The sequence below is a fragment of the Sylvia atricapilla genome, chromosome 19, assembly GCF_009819655.1.
Source record: "Sylvia atricapilla isolate bSylAtr1 chromosome 19, bSylAtr1.pri, whole genome shotgun sequence".
NCBI classification, from domain to species: Eukaryota; Metazoa; Chordata; class Aves; order Passeriformes; family Sylviidae; genus Sylvia; species Sylvia atricapilla.
Window position 1 is genome coordinate 3,042,089 of NC_089158.1, and position 15,961 is coordinate 3,058,049.

At 56.0% G+C, this 15,961-nt stretch overlaps 1 protein-coding gene across 1 annotated transcript in view; it reads right to left on the reverse strand.

Annotated features, from left to right (window-relative positions):
• Positions 1–11,468, reverse strand: part of LOC136369913 (collagen alpha-1(II) chain-like) — a 79,427-nt gene extending 67,959 nt beyond the window's left edge. Inside the window, exon 1 of the mRNA XM_066333063.1 lies at positions 11,336–11,468. Within this exon, the coding sequence (XP_066189160.1) occupies positions 11,336–11,468 (133 nt within the window). The remainder of the gene's footprint in view (positions 1–11,335) is intronic.
• Positions 11,469–15,961: the final 4,493 nt, after the last annotated feature.

Sequence of the window (15,961 nt, forward strand, 5' to 3'; positions counted from 1 at the left end):
CACTGTGTCACTGTGTCACTGTGTCACCTGTGCCCACTGTGTCACTGTGCCCACTGTGTCACTGTGTCACTGTGTCACTGTGTCACTGTGTCACCTGTGCGCACTGTGTCACTGTCACTGTGCCCACTGTGTCACTGTGTCACTGTGCTCACTGTGTCACTGTGCCACCTGTGTCACCTGTGCCCACTGTGTCACCTGTGCCCACTGTGTCACTGTGTCACTGTGCCCACTGTGTCACTGTGTCACTGTGCCCACTGTGTCCCCCCCTGTCCCCAGTCATGCCAAAGAGCCCAGGGACCTCCTGGCTCTCCGGATGGATGACTCCCCCCAGAGCCCCGAGGCCCCATGAGAAGGAGAAGGAGTTCTCCCCGGTTGTGTTCCCTTCCTGCCCTGTCAGGAGAGACCCGGCACTGTGACCTCTGGCTGTCCCCGTGTCTGCAGCTCAGCCCACGGAACGTCCCGGCTGCTGCAGCCTCAGGAAGGGATTAACCAGAACCTGAAGGTTTCCTCTCCCACAGATCCCCCAAAACGCACTCCTGGAAGCCAGGTGTGCCCAGGAGCCGGGAGAGGACCAGGCTGGAGCCACCCCGGATCCCTCCTCACCCCGTGGCACCCAAACCCCAGCACAGCCCCCAAACCCTTCCTCTGCAGGAGCCTTTTCCCCAGCAATTGTTAGGAGCAGAGATGCTGGGGCCACCCTTGTCCTGGGGGGTCCCTTTGAGAGGTGTCCCCAGCAGCAGAGCACGGCTGGAGAGGGAACACATCCCGAAAAAAGCCGGGGAGGCTCCAGCAGCCCTGGGCAGCACGTGCCTGCCAGATGCTCCCGGTGGTGCAGGAGGGGTCGGGGTCACCGGCGATGCCTGACGGGCTCCGGGGAGAAGGGGCCGTGCAGGGGGAGAGGGAGAAGGGAGGAAATACCAGCCTGGGGCAGGAAAAGCCATCCCGGGTGGATTCCCGGTCACGTTTGCACATGTCTGGCTCGGGAGACAAGGGGATGGGGGTCCCTGGGCTGGAAGGAGGAGGCAGAGCAGCCCCACACGCTGGGACAGCCCGGGATGCTCCTTCCTGCATCCCTTTGGTGCCTTGGGCAGCTGCAGTTTGGCCTCAGCCTCCTCCCCCTTTGCTCCCTCCCTTCTTTGGGAGGGTGAAATGCTGCTTTGGGAGCTGCAATTCCCACAAATGTGACAAAGTCTGGGGCTGTCTCCATGCCCTGGGACCTCGTGGAGTGTGTCAGCCCAGCCTCCTGTGCCCATTCCGGTATCAGCTGGCTCCTTGCCCTCGACAGGAGGAAGCTGCAGCCTCTGACGTAACCCCAGACCCTTCTCCCCAAGGCTTGAGACCAAGTTAAACAAAACCAGACCGCAAATCTCGGAAACAAGAGCCCAGACACAAAGGAACAGCCTTGGAATTGCCACTCCTGTCCCCACAGGCAAACACTGGAGCCAGGCCAGGTCCCTGGATCAGGATGGAGCTGCCCAGAGCAGCTGCACAACTCCAGAAGTCTCTTCCAAGGTGAATTACACCCTGAAAATGCCTCCAAACCACCTCCTCCCCCTCCTGCCACTGCACAAACACACTTGCAATGTCCCAGCAGCCATGAAACTGGATTTTTTAGCAGCCCAGCTCTCTCACAGACCAGCAGGAACCACACCAGTAACACCAGTTGGTGCTGCTGGAGCACCATCACACCCTGCCCACCAAGAGCCATCACCATCTGGTACATTTAAGACAGAAAAATATAAAATTAAACTACAACAAGCACAAACACAACACCTAAGCACTGCCTCCTATAACTGTCCTGGGATCAGCTGCAAGGCACAGTGTTTTTCCTGCTTTGGTTTAATTTTGGATCACTTTTTCTCAAAGAACTCTCAAAAAAATGGTGACAGAGTGGTCACTGAGTGTGGGATCTGCTCCTGTTCATGCAGGAAAAAAACCCCTCTGTGATTTGGCCCAGAGAAGCTGCAGCTGCCTCATCCCTGGGAATGTCCAAGGCTGGATGGGCTTGGAGCAGCCTGGGACAGTGGAAGGTCCCTGCCCATGGCAAGGGGCAGCAGGAGATGAGCTTTGAGGTCCCTCCCCACCCAAACCACTCTGTAATTCCGTGTTTCTGTGGTCTGCTGTCCTACAGAGAACAGGCCAAAGGAGATCTCCTCGTTAATTCCTACTTTAAGACCAACAGTTGCAGCTGAATTTGAAAAAAACATCTTTCCCTTTAGGAAAAACATCTCATCTGGATTGAAAGCCTTGCCAGCAGCTGAAACCACCACAACCCAGCCTTGGGGTAGGCCTGGAGCAGATGAAATAATAAATACATTAAACATGTGGGTTATTAGAGCTGACGTGGGAGTCACAATTAAAACCAGCAGAGCCGGGGGAGAAAATTAACAGCACTTTTACTGCAGAAGGTGAAGGGTTTGCAGGATTCCCCAAAGCCTCCTCAAACGGAGAGGAAAACCACAAGTGAAGCATTCCGGTATGAATTCATGTGGATTCAGAGCTCGGCGTGCCCCGGGCAGGAGCCTGAACTCAGCTTTAGGAAGAGCCGCTGAGGAGGGGGAGCTCAGAGCCTTTCTAACAGCTGAAAGGTTTTCCCTGATGGAGAGGGAACCATCACAGGCCTCTGCACGGTCAGTGACCTTCCAGGAGCTGCCCAGGGGCAGCAGGGTGGATTCTGCTCCCCACCGGTGCACAGGGAGATCATGGAATACCCTGAGCTGGGAGGGACCCACAGGATCATCAATCCAGCCCCTGTCCCCGCCCAGAGCCCACCAACCCCACCCTGGGCATCCCTGGGTGTCCAAAGGCTCCTGGAGCTCTGGCTGTGCCCATTCCCTGGGGAGCCTGGGCAGTGCCAGTCCCTCTGGGGGACTTTTAAGCTCTTTAAGTCCCCCAAACTCCACATACAGAGTGTGAACCCTCTGGTTTTCTCTCTTTGCCCCTTTTCTTTGCAGTTCATTTGAACTCCACGCTCCTCAAAAGCCACAGCCAGGCTGTGGGGACCACATGGCACGATGGCCACCGTGTCCTGTCTCCTGACATGAATCCCAGCCCTGTCTTTCACTTGTCATCCTCAAAACTGAAACATCCACAAAGAACCAGGAATGGGGAAAAAAAAAAAAAAAAAAAAAAAAAAAAAAAAAGGTAAAAGCACAGGAGTTGATTAAAAATCTGCTCACACAAAAGTCGCTGCCAGAAACTGAGATCTGCCTTCAAAACTCCTCTGCATCTCTAACGACCTTTTAATAGCTCTCATTACAGAACATCTCCCTCAGCCCTGCCAAAACAGAGCCCAGCATTTCCACAGGCAGGGCCCAGCTGTTTCATTGATCCATTGCAGGACTTCAAACACGTATTAAAACACAGCTCTGTCAAACGAAACGTTCCACTCCTGGGTGCTGCTGCCTTCCTGGGATGGCAGCTCGTTTAACCTGCCTCTTTCATCAAGCATTTCCCACTCCCAGCGGGAGCTGCCTCGGAAAATGTGCCTCAGAAATGAAGGTTCAGCAGCAGGGAAGAGGAGAAAGTAATAAATAAAATGTATCTCTTTCGCTGTGAGCAGAAATTACCTGTCTCATGTACTTCTAATCTTCAGTACAAACATATTTAATTGTTTATAGAGGAAATCAGAGAATGATGGAATGGTTTGGGGGGAAGAGAATTTAAAGCTCATCCCATCCCACCCCTGCCATGGGCAGGGACACCTCCCACTGTCCCAGGTCACTCCCAGCCCCAGTGTCCAGCCTGGCCTTGGGCACTGCCAGGGATCCAGGGGCAGCCACAGCTGCTCTGGGCACCCTGTGCCAGCCCTGCCCACCCTGCCAGGGAACAATTCCTGCCCAATCTCCCACCCAGCCCTGCCCTCTGGCACTGGGAGCCATTCCCTGTGTCCTGTCCCTCCAGCCCTTGTCCCCAGTCCCTCTGCAGCTCTCCTGGAGCCCCTTTAGGCCCTGGATGGGGCTCTGAGGTGTCCCTGGAGCTTCTCCTCTCCAGGTGAGCACCCCCAGGTGTCTCACACCCCAAACCCCCTCAGCTCTGGGTCCCACAGGGTGCTGTGCACATGGAGAAATCCCAATAAATCCTCTCCACTGCACAACTCTCTGGTCCCCACACTCGAGATCTCTTCTCCTCCCTCCTTGGATTTGGGGACCTTTCAGGGATGGGTCATGACCCCCTCAGGCCATCTCCTGCACCATGGCAGCTCCCCAGACCTGCTGGGACCTGCTCCAAGAAGTCCCTCAGGTGCTGCAGGTCTCTGCTGGAAGGGCACCAGCCTGGCCCTGGCAGGGAGGGGATGCTGCAGTGACAGCCAGAGCACGCTGGCAGGATCACAGCCCTGCTTCCAAACACGTCTGGCAGGTTAAAAAAGGAAAAAAGAGAGGAGCTAATGGAAGCAAATCCCCGCCTGGCTGCGTTTTCCCAGCTCAGAACCCAGCTGGGAGCCAGTGCAGAAGGAGGAGAGGCGCCTGTCTCACACCATTCCCTGCTGGACAGATGGAACCAGGGGCAGAGGAGCACCACAGTCACCCGGGGCTGTGCAGGGAGAGAAAGCAGGGAGCTCCAGCCCTGCCCTGGGCCACCCCACCCCACTGCTCCCGGCCTGGGGGGCTGTGTCCTTGCCCAGGAATCCTCACCGTGGTGCTGGTTATTTATGGAGAGCACTGCTCGGCCCTTGGCTCAGCCCCAGCCAGACATTCCCAGAATCGCAGAAGGTTGGGGGGCAATCCTTGGAAGGAACCTGAAGGTTCTCCCAGTGCCAGCCCCAGTGTGTCACCTCTGCAGAGGTGACATCTCCCAGCCAGGGCTCTCCCCATCCCAAAGCCGTGAAATGATCAGGGACACGGGGAGCTGCTCCCAGCAAAACCCTCTGTCCCTCCATGTCCCTCCATCCTGCCCTGTTCCGCCGTGTCCCCCTGTCCTGCCTTGTCCCTTGTCCCCCTGTCCCCTGTCCTGTCCCCTGTCCCCCTGTCCTCTTCTCCTGTCCCCTGTCCCCCTGTCCCCTGTCCTGTCCCCTGTCCCCTGGTCCCCTGTCCCCCTGTCCCCCTGTCCCCCTGTCCTGCCATGTCCCCTGTCCCCCTGTCCTGTCCTGCCCTGTCCCCCTGTTCCCTGTCCTGCCCTGTCTCCTGTCCTCCTGTCCCCTGCCCCCCTGTGCCCTGTCCTGCCCTGTCCCCTGTCCCCCTGTCCCCTGTCCCCTGTCCCCCTTTCCTCTCCCCCTGTCCCCTGTCCCCCGTCCCCCTGTCCCCCTGTCCCCTGTCCTGCCATGTCCCCCTGTCCCCCTGTCCCCTGTCCCCTGTCCCCCTGTCCCCTGTCCCTCTGTCCCCTGTCCCCTGTCCCCTGTCCCCTGTCCCCTGTCCCCTGTCCCCTGTCCCCTGTCCCCGTGCCGCAGCCACGCGCCGGGCCCCGCTCGTCCCCAGCAGCCGCGGGCTCAGCGCCGTGTGACCTGGGCTGGCCTTTAACCCTGCAGGAATTACACTGCCGGCAGCACTAATTAGTGCTGCACTAATTGCCCTCGCTGTGGCACAGAAACGCCCTGTCAGGCTTGAGGTGCGCTCAACAGAAGCCGATTTTTGTCATTCCGCTGCTCTCTTGAGTTCCTGGGGTGGCAAAGGCACGGGAGGAGGGTGCTCGAGTCCTGGAGAGATGTTGTTGGGTTTTTTTCTTTAATTGCTGACCCCAAGCGAGCAAAGCTTTCCAGGCGAGTGGCCGAAGCCGCAGCACAAAGGCGACCAGCGGGGACACGGAATCCCTCGGCCCCGGCCGGCGGTCAGGAAACGTGTCCCTCTGCCAATGTCCCTCTGCCAATGTCCCTCTGCCAATGTCCCCGAGTGCCCCCGGCAAAGCGGAGCCCGCGGTCCCCCCGAGCTGCGGCATCCCACTGGGCCGGGATTCAGCCTCTCCACGGGATGGGAAGGAATGGCAGAGGCAGCCTTTGCAGCCGGTTTGTCTCAAAACAGGGCTCAAAGCACCAAAACCCTACTAACCCTGAAATGGGCCGGGGGCTGTGTCAGCAGCCGCTCTTTAGGGAAGGACGCGGGGTTCCTGTGCTCGGATCTGTCCCCCAGCACTCTGCCAGGGCCACGGGGACACGTGGAGCCCCGTTCTCCAGCAGCCTGCAAAGGGCTGCAGCACCAGCACAGCCCCTGGCACAGCCCAGAGCTTCCCTGCAGGAGGGATCCGGGTGGGACCCTTCCACCTCGGCACCCTCTGGGATTCTGTGACTGGTCCTGTGATTGACTCTGTGATTCTCTGATTGATTCTGTGAGTTTGGACTGATTCTGTGACTGATCCTGTGACTGATTCTGTGATTCTGTGATTGGTTCTGTGACTGATTCTGTGAGTCTCTGATTGATTCTGTGAGTTTGGACTGATTCTGTGACTGATTCTGTGAGTCTGTGACTGATTCTGTGAGTCTCTGATTGATTCTGTGATTCTCTGATTGATTCTGTGAGTTTGGACTGATTCTGTGACTGATTCTGTGAGTCTGTGACTGATTCTGTGAGTCTCTGATTGATTCTGTGATTCTCTGATTGATTCTGTGAGTTTGGACTAATTCTGTGGCTGATTCTGTGAGTCTGTAACTGATTCTCTGAGTCTGTGATAGATTCTGTGATGGATTCTGTGATTCTGTGATTGACTCTCTGACTGATAGATTTCGTGACTGATTCTGTGGTTCTGTGATCCCTCCTCACTCCCTGCAGAGCTGAGCCCTGCACCTGCACCCAGCAGGTCCACGAGGCCCCATCCCACACCCAAGACCCCACTGACATGCCCCAGCTTTCCCTCCCAGACAAGCCCCAGACACCCAAACCCCTGAGAGTGATTGATCCCCCAGTCTGCAGTGTCCAGGGAACGGGCCCCTCCTCGGAGCTGAGCTCTAAAACCATCCCCAGCCCCTGCCAGGGCACCACAGCCAGAACTGCTGGCCCACACAGGCAGTGCCAGCCCCAGGCTGGCTGTGAGAGCCGTGTCATGTGTATATAAATACAGAAATATAGACAGAGCACATCCTGAACGTGCACAAAGAGCTGCGGCCGCCTCAGCCAGGGAGGCACCGACGTTACGTCAGCCCCACGGCCAGGACCTCAACCAGGAGCAGATGGGGCTCCTCCTGCAAGGAATTAGGAGCTTTTTGGGAGCCTGCCCAGAGGAAGGAGGTGTGGGCAGCCACTCCGAGCTGCTTCTCACACCAAACTCTGTGTCTGCCCCCGGAATCTTCCGCCTAAGCCCAGCCTGGTTTAGTTTGGGCACCGGGAGCTGGAGGCTTGGGCAAGGTTTAGGTGTGACACCCAGCCCAGACTGTCCATTTTCCCACGGGAATGGTGTTTGTATCCCCCAGCTCAGCTCCTGGTGAGCTGATCTGATCCCAAGCCTGCAGGATGATCCATTTCACTCCTCTAAGGAGCAGCACCTGAGACCCTTGCCCAGCACCCCAGAGGTTAAACGGAATGATACGGAACCATTTCCACCTACTAAGGTGCAGAAAATGGAGGTGAAAGCAGCTGTGGCACCTTTCTGTGCTCTGGTGGCACAGGGGACATGGGCTGTGAGTGCCAGAGCCAGCTCAGAGCAATCTGGATCCAGAGGGAAAGAGGCTTTAGGAAATAAGGCTTGTGGAGAAGTTTCAGGTTTCTGACTTGGTCTGATCTGGAGGGATCTCGTGGGGACGCAGCTCTGCACTCCAGCTTCCAGGAATAGCAACAAATTCTGAAGACAGGGATCCTGGGAACAGCTGGGAAGCTTGGGCTGGAAGTTTTCAAATAATCCAGCACGAGACAGACTTAAAACAGAGACTTTTCAACCCAAACAGCTCCAGCTGGGCAAAGTTAAACAGCAGAGCACAAAGCACCATCCCAGCAGCTGGATCTGGATGGATGTGCCTCAGTGTCCCTGCATCCCAGTGTCTCAGGGCTTTGTGTCCCCTGTCACCTCGGGGAGGAGGCAGTGACAGGTGGGACAGCAGGACAAACATCACCCATGTGCCACATCCCAAATGCAGGGCCAGGCCCTGGGTCAGCACCTTCTCCTCCAGATGTGTCCAGGGAAACTGGGGCCATTCCCAGGCTGGAATCCCCCGAGCAGCCTCACCAGAGGCACCCAGGGCAGAGTGAGGGGAGCACAACCACATAGCTCCAAGGGAGCAAGAGAAGGGATTAGAGGGAGAGCAGAAACCCACCTCCTCGGGAGGATTTTAGGGAAAAAGGCTCTTTCACCCAGCAGAAACCAGCTGGGGAATGATGCTCAGCAAACCCAGAGTTCAGCTAAGGGAGTCCATCAAATAGTTCTGCAGCACAAAGCCAGGCAGGTTTTTATCCTCCTCCCTCTGGAGCACAAAGAGGAGCCCACGAAGGAGCTCAGGGATAAATGCTGGATTGTAAAAATGTCCTGGTGGGCTCTGGCTGGGGTTCCCAGAACTCCTGAGAGCCCTCAGGGTTTGGTTTTTGCTGCCCTGCCCTCCCAGGGGCAAAGCCTCAGGGGAAGGCTCCCAGCTGCTCCCTGTGCTGGGGGCACACGCAGTGACCCCTGTGTTTATTCCACTTTAAATGCACAATTTAGGGTCTTGTCAAGGGGAAAAAAATGGGTAATTCCATGTAATTGCCTAATTAAGGATGTCATGACACTCCATAGAATGGAGGGTCAAATGGAAAAGACACAAAGAGTACAAATCTAGGATTTCTGGGTTTTTAAGAAGTTGGACTTGGAACTAGTTAAGATTATCAGCATCAGGCCCAGACAAACCATGATTTAATATAAATAAATATATTTTTATATATAAATAAAACACATGCAACTGTACATAGACAGCACAGATACAACACTATTTATAAATAATTTTCCATATTTTCAGCAGGTTTAATGTTTCTTTTACCAAGTCCATGTGCACATTCTCAAAAGACCCCAGATTTGAGGACCTTGCACAATGCTGAATCCGACATTTCAGAGTCTCAGACCTCCAGCAGGATAATTTCCTGAAAACCTATTTTTCCCCAAAACCTCAAGCACAAAAATGCCATCTGCAGGAGCCAAGCTGTGCGTCTTCGGATGCCTCCCTTAATTAAACAGATTTTAATTGGACGATTCCAGCTTTAATTAATGGCAAATTGTTCGTGCCCTTTCCTTTTTGGATCTCACTCCCAGACAGGATTTTCTGGGTTGATTTTGGGGGAGTTCTGTGTTTTGCAGAGTGGGGTTGCAATTATCATTTATTCCATTTCCTGAGGGAAAAGGGGCTCCCACTGAACCAAGGAGCTTCCCACCTCCTCCTTCTCCTTAACCAGACCAGGAGTGGTGGGAGCAGCTCAGCAGAGCCCTGGAGACCCCCAGGTTGTGAGGACAGGAAGGAGAAGCTGGGGCTCATCCCACCCTACAGCATCCCAAATCCCAAAATCCCTGTCAGTGCCACCCCCATCCCGGACCCACAGCACTGCAGGGGGAATCTTAGGAATTGTTGCAGCTCCTGGTGTAAAACAAACCAGAGGAGTCCACGGAGCTGCTCCCAGGGCAGAGCCAGGCTGGGAGAGCTGGGGGTGCTCACCTGGAGAGGAGAAGCTCCAGGGAGAGCTCCGAGCCCTAAAGGGGCTCCAGGAGAGCTGCAGAGGGACTGGGGACAAGGGCTGGAGGGACAGGACACAGGGAATGGCTCCCAGTGCCAGAGGGCAGGGCTGGGTGGGAGATTGGGCAGGAATTGTTCCCTGGCAGGGTGGGCAGGGCTGGCACAGGGTGCCCAGAGCAGCTGTGGCTGCCCCTGGATCCCTGGCAGTGCCCAAGGCCAGGCTGGACACTGGGGATTGGAGTGACCTGGGACAGTGGGAGGTGTCCCTGCCATGGCAGGGGTGGGATGGGATGAGCTTTAAGGTCTCTTCCAACCCAAACCATTCCAGGTTTTCATGAAATCACAAAAATTAGGCACAACTTCAATAACTGCTCCCTTAAAAATCCACCTCTCCACCATTCCCAGGCCAGCTCGGTGCTCCAGCTGACACCTGGTTTAGTGTTCATGGGATGGATTTGATTCAGGATAAGGATATGAGGTATGGGATATGGGTGAGCTGCAGTGGGAGCCATGGTCACAGGGGACAGGACACCAGGAACACCAACAGCTTCCTGCCCACCCCAGAGATCCAGGAGCAACAAATCACCCTGTCCTGACTGAGCTGGAGGGAGGGAAGAAGACAGGGATCCTTATTGCCTAAGAAATGGATCCCAATTTCCTTCCAAGCCTAAGGTGCCACCACTGCCACGTGCTGTGCCCTCTTCTCTGCCACTGCTGGGGCAGAGGGGACACAGAACCACCACAAAGTCTCACCAGATCTGAACACCAAGTCCTGGCCCCAGTCATGAGCTGCTCTCCTCTGGCACTTGCTCCACACTTCAGTTATTCCCCCCTGCCTCAGGACCAGCGCACAGGGCACCCAGCCAGGCACAGCAGTGCCACAGGTCACTGCCTCAGCTGCTGAGCCAAGGCCAGCCCCAGGGGCAGGCAGTCCAGCCCAGCTCAGCACCAGCCGCCCTCACTCCCCATCCTGCTCCTCAGGGGTGTTTCCTGGAGCAGAACTGCTCCATCAGTGGGACTGCCTGGGGAACAAGAGCCTCAGCCCCAAACAAGTGTCTTGGTTTAGGCCAAAGCCCAGGAAAACCCCACGTTTGGAGGATTGCACCATGCACCAGTCAGGTCTGCAATAAAACCTGAACATCCTCCTGAGCTCAGGACCTTCCCCAGCCTGGGCAAAGCCTCACACCTGGACGATGCTGAGCCAAAGGCAGCGTGGGCAGGGCTGGCACAGGGTGCCCAGAGCAGCTGTGGCTGCCCCTGGATCCCTGGCAGTGCCCACGGACAGGGCTGGGAGCAGCCTGGGACACTGGGAATTGTCCCTACCCATGGCAGGGAACGGACCAAGCTGAGCTTTACCGTCCCTTCCAACCCAAACCAGTTTAGTATTCCGTGATTCTGTGATGTGAGAGACCCAGGAAGGCACACACAAATCCCAGCGAACCCGGCCGCTCTGTCCCGCAGGGAGAGGGACCCACAGCCCGCCCCGGGCACGCTGTGACACAGGGACACCGCAAAGGGTCCGTCCCTGTCCGCCCGCAGCAGCTCACGGGGGACGCCCCTCGCCGTGGGCGAAGCTTTTTCACCCCATAACAGTTGGGGTGCCCTTCACCCCGCAGAACCCCGGGGCTCCCGGCCGAGCCCCTCTCTCCTTTCCCCTCTCGCCACTCCGCGGCTCCCAGCGCATCCCATCGGGGCCGTCCTCATCCCCGCCCGGGATGCTCCCGCCGCCCTCCAGCCCCGCTGAGCCCCCCGGCTCCCCCCGTGTCCCCCGGCCGCCGCTCCTACCTGTGTCCAGCCCGGAGCCCGGCTCGGGGGCCGCCGGCGCCGCCGGGCACAGGGACAGGGCGCAGAGCAGCGCCAGCGCCCCGCAGCGCATCGTGCCCGGCGCCGGCCCCGCCGCATCCCGAAGCGGCCGCATCCCGAACCGGCCCCGCCGCCGGGACAGGCACGGCCCCGGCCCCCGCCCCCGGCCCCGCCCTGCCCCGCTCGGCTCACGGCCCGCATCGCCCCCTCCCCAAAACCCGCCGCTGCCGGCGGCCCCGGCCGTGAGCGCTTTGGGGCTGCGGTCCCCCTTGTCCTGCCGTGCGGGGCTCCGCGGGTGACACACGGGCACAGCGCAGACCCGCGCACAGCTCCCGCGGGCTCTGCGGGGCTCTGCCGGCCCCCCCTGGGCTGGTTTGCCCCGCACAGGGGCGGGAGATCCCCCACATCCCGCTCCCCCCAAACCCCCTGCAGGCGGGTCTCGGGGAGCTCGGCCCCCAGATGTGCCCAGCTGTGCCCAGCTGTGCCCTGGGGTCCCCGGCCCTGCTCCTGCGGGAAAGGACAGGGCTGCCCCTGCCCCGGCGTTTGGGGTCAGCGAGGCAGCGCGGTTCTGCAGTGAGAGCGGCGCTGGGTGTAACCCCTCTTCCCTTCGGGGCAAAGAGATCACAGGGGGTCAGTCTGAGCCACGCCAGCCACGCCGCCATCCCAGTGGGAGGATTTGCAGACTGACCCCAAAAGTGAGTCCCCGCAGTGCCCTCCCCAGGCCGGGGAGCTGCCCCACAGCAGAGCCCACCAGCTCAGCTCTACAGAATCACGGGTGGCACCGACCCTGCTGCTGCAGCCACTCTGTGCCCCACGGGTGGGACAGAGCCCTGGGTGCTCACAGACGCCCTGGGAGGGTTTGGCTCAGGCCCGTGGGGGAGACACGCTCATTCCCTACCCATGATAATATTTTCCCTGCACAGAGACACAAAAGACTCGGGAACCTTCAGCAAGAGACAGGCAGCCAAACTCCAGCTGGACATCCCTGCCAGGGAGCAGGAGATGCTCAGGGGTGACACCCAGCTGTCATTTTGCTGGTGAATGCCACACCATGGCACTGGGAAAGAGCTTCTGGAATCCTCACCTGAAATCCTGATCTCTGCTTGAAACGTGAGCCAAGCCTGGTGCAAAAAGTACAGTGCCCACCTCTCTCTGCCCCTTCCCAGGAGCTTCCCCGGCCACGCTGGCTTGGCTTGCCGAGGAAACGAGGGTCAGAGACACTCCAGGAGCCTTTGCTTTGCCATGTAGAGAACTTTATTTGTCATGAACATGTGACATGGGTTTGCCTTTCCTTCCAGAATCCCACTGCCTAATTCCCTTGGATGTGTCCCAGCAGCTCATGTCCCATCCCTCCTGCAGCCCATCCCCGCTGGGGGACCCCTGGGACTCTGCCCTGTGCTCCTTGCACATCCCACCAAGTCTGGTGGAGGTGGATCACCTGCAGAAGCAGGTCTTTCAAACACTCTCCAACCCACGAGGAGGAAAAACCCCCGTGTCAGATTCTCAGGATTACTGTGACACAGTCCTGTCCCTCAGCTCAGCATCCTCTTTTTTAACCACCCTCTCATTTGCTGTATCCAGTGACACGACCACATCCACAGCCCTCGGTGAGAAAATTCGGGTTCCCACCCCTGTGGGTGGGTCAGACTTTTGTGCAGGAGTAGCTGGACAAGGACCACTCCTCCTCCTCCTCCTCCTCCGTTTGTGCCGTGCTGGGCAGAAAAAAAGGCTGCCAGAACTCGAGAAATAATAAAACCAGACACAGACAAAGGCAGGGCTGAGATATTCTGTTTCAGAGCAATGACAGAAAGTGAAGGTGAGGCTAAAATGAATAAACTCCGGTTATTGTTACTGTTTGCTTTGATTTAACAGCTCTGCTCCACCAGCTTGTTCCTGCCCTCCTCCTTGGAAATCATTCTGGGTTCCCAGCCCTTCTCTCAGGGTTGGTTTGCTCAGATCTCAGTTCTCCTGCTGACTCACCCACGCCAAGGCTGCACCCCCCAATATCTGCACACCCCTTATCAGAGCCCCTTATCAGCGCATCCCTCGCTGCCATCCCTCAGTCCCCGACCTTCCAGCACTTCTCTTACTGCTCTCCCCTTCAAATTCTCCCCGAATCAATCCCCTCCCAGGGCCCAAATTCCCCATGGCCCCTCCTCACTGGGATCCTACTGAAAACCTGTGGATGTAAAAAAAATCCTGCACACACTGCAGTGACTTCAAACATGAAGGAAGAAGCAGAACAGCCTTAACCTTGTCCTCACTTGCTGGGCAATTTAGTCTCTTTCAAGAGTCTCAAGTGACTTTTTTTTTTTAATCACATAAAAATGCAAAATTTGCCTCTTCTGCAAAATATTTTGGAATGTGCTGAGTGACAGCATTGAGTTGAGGTTTGTTATCACGATCAGGCACTTTCTGAAAACGGTGTTTTCACAGCCTGGAAAAATATCAGGAGATCTGCTTAGGCTTGATAAAGAAGGATGGATACACTGGGATGAGTAATCTGTCACCTTGGAGGGGGTGTAGGAGTCTGAACTGTGGCTGATGATCCCAGCTTTTCATGCTCCAGGGAATAAAAAAACCCAAATTACCTGAGCTCCTTGAACTCAGGTGTGCTCAGCATCTCACCCTGAGTTTTCTGCATCCTAAGACAAATATTCCAGAGAATGACTCTCAAGCCTTTTGAATCAGCAGGATTTTTTTTTCTTTTTTCTTTTTTTTTTTTTTTTTCTTTTTTTCCTCTGTTTCCCTAGAAAGTAGAAAAAGCCTGAAAATGCTACCCCCTAATGGCACAACCGGGTGTGGGGTGCTGGCCTAGGAAAAGCTGATCCAGGTTTTATCCACAGAGAATAAAAGGAATGGAAATCGTGTGGTCTCTGCTGGAAAGGTGTGCCCTGGGGGGGGAAAAGGGCTTGTGCAAACACCCTGACTGCAAAACGTTCCACCTGGGAGGGGATGAGGAACAAAAATAAAGCCATTTTTGGGATTCAGCTGAAGTCAAACCCAGAGGTTCCAGCTCCACCATCTCAGATGTGGGAGTGTGGGATCAGGGATCCTGCCTGTTCCAGCTCCCCGAGCCCAGGGCTCAGGCAGGCCCTGGAGAAGCTGATGGGCTCATTGCTGCCTTGGACCCAAAGAACACAGCTGGAGTAAGGAGAAAGAAAGGGAAAAAATACTTTAAAAGGGCCAAGAGTCACCAAAAGGCTTTTAGGATTTTAGAATTCAAGCGGGGTTGCAAAGTGGGTTTGGAGGTCTCTGTGATCCAGGTATGAAGGGGAGAGGTCGCTCAGCTGCTCCCCCAGGCAGATTCCTGCTCCCCAGCTGCTTGTGGTGAAGGGAATCTTGCAGGGTGGACACTGATCCACACTGGTTCCCAAATCCTCCACTTCAAATCTTCCCTTGTACCCTGCTCAGAAATCTCCAGTTCATGATTTTTTGGGGGATATTCCAAAACCTGAATAAAAATCCTACTCTTCAGTGTCATCCAGCCAAGAAGCCCAAACCTCACACAGACCACACTGCGAGCCAAGGAAACTTCTCCTGCCCCAAACCTGCTACCCAGGAACTCTGTGACCTCCAGCCAAACATCTTCCCAAGCTGCAGCCTGACCTGGAGATCAGGGATTGAGGACCTTTTCCTTCCATTCCACACCAAGTCTCAGGTGGGACCTTGGGTGGTCTCACCACAGAAAAGATGCAACGAGAGAGACGAAGAGTCAAGACCTTGTGCTCTATAAAGTGCTCTGCAGCATCCAAGAATTTTTGGGGAGTCCTTGGTGTTGTGTGACACCAGAAGACCCGGATGAAGGAGGAACACAGTGGCCTTCTGCCCCTGGAAAGGAATGAAGGGGATTCTCCAGTTGTCCAGAGAAATGAGAAGTTTTTTTCCTTCTATCCTGACAGCCCTTGGGTTTTTCTGCTCAGTCTGGGAAGTACCAACTCCCAATTAATTCTGCGAGTACAATTATGATTAATTCTTTTTTCTCCAGGTGCTGCAGCAGCCTGGCCATGGAACAGACTCTGAGACAATCCAACCCCTCACTGCTGATTTTGGGGCTGCTGGGGCTGGGTCAGGTTGGAGCCAGAGGGAGCCACACACCCAGCACATGGAACAGGCTGGGATGGATTATGGGTTAGACCCTTCAAAGGTCGAGTCCAACCCTTCTGGGATGGGCGGGGGCACCTTCAGCTTGTTCCGAGCCACTTCCAAGCTGACCTTGAATGATTCCAGGCATGGGGCATCCACAGCTTCTCTGGGCAACTCGTGCCACCATTTTAGAGGAGAAACATCCGTCTGTTAAAAACCTGGCAGGAATCAATCGCTGCTGGGGGATTTTCACCCTCAACTTTACAGTTCTGCTGCCTGTTGGACTGCAGGAACTGCCATCTCCATGCTGCATCCCAAACAGTTCCCTACTCAAACCAAAGCATCTGTGAAGCCTCTCTGGACAAAAAAACCCCCCGAAAAACAAAAACAAAAAACCACAACAAAAAACCCAAACCAAAACAAAAAACCAACCAACCAAAGCAAAACAAAACAACCAAAACCAAACCACCAAAAAAACCCCCCAAAAACCCAAAAAAAACCAAAACTAAAAACAACAGAAAA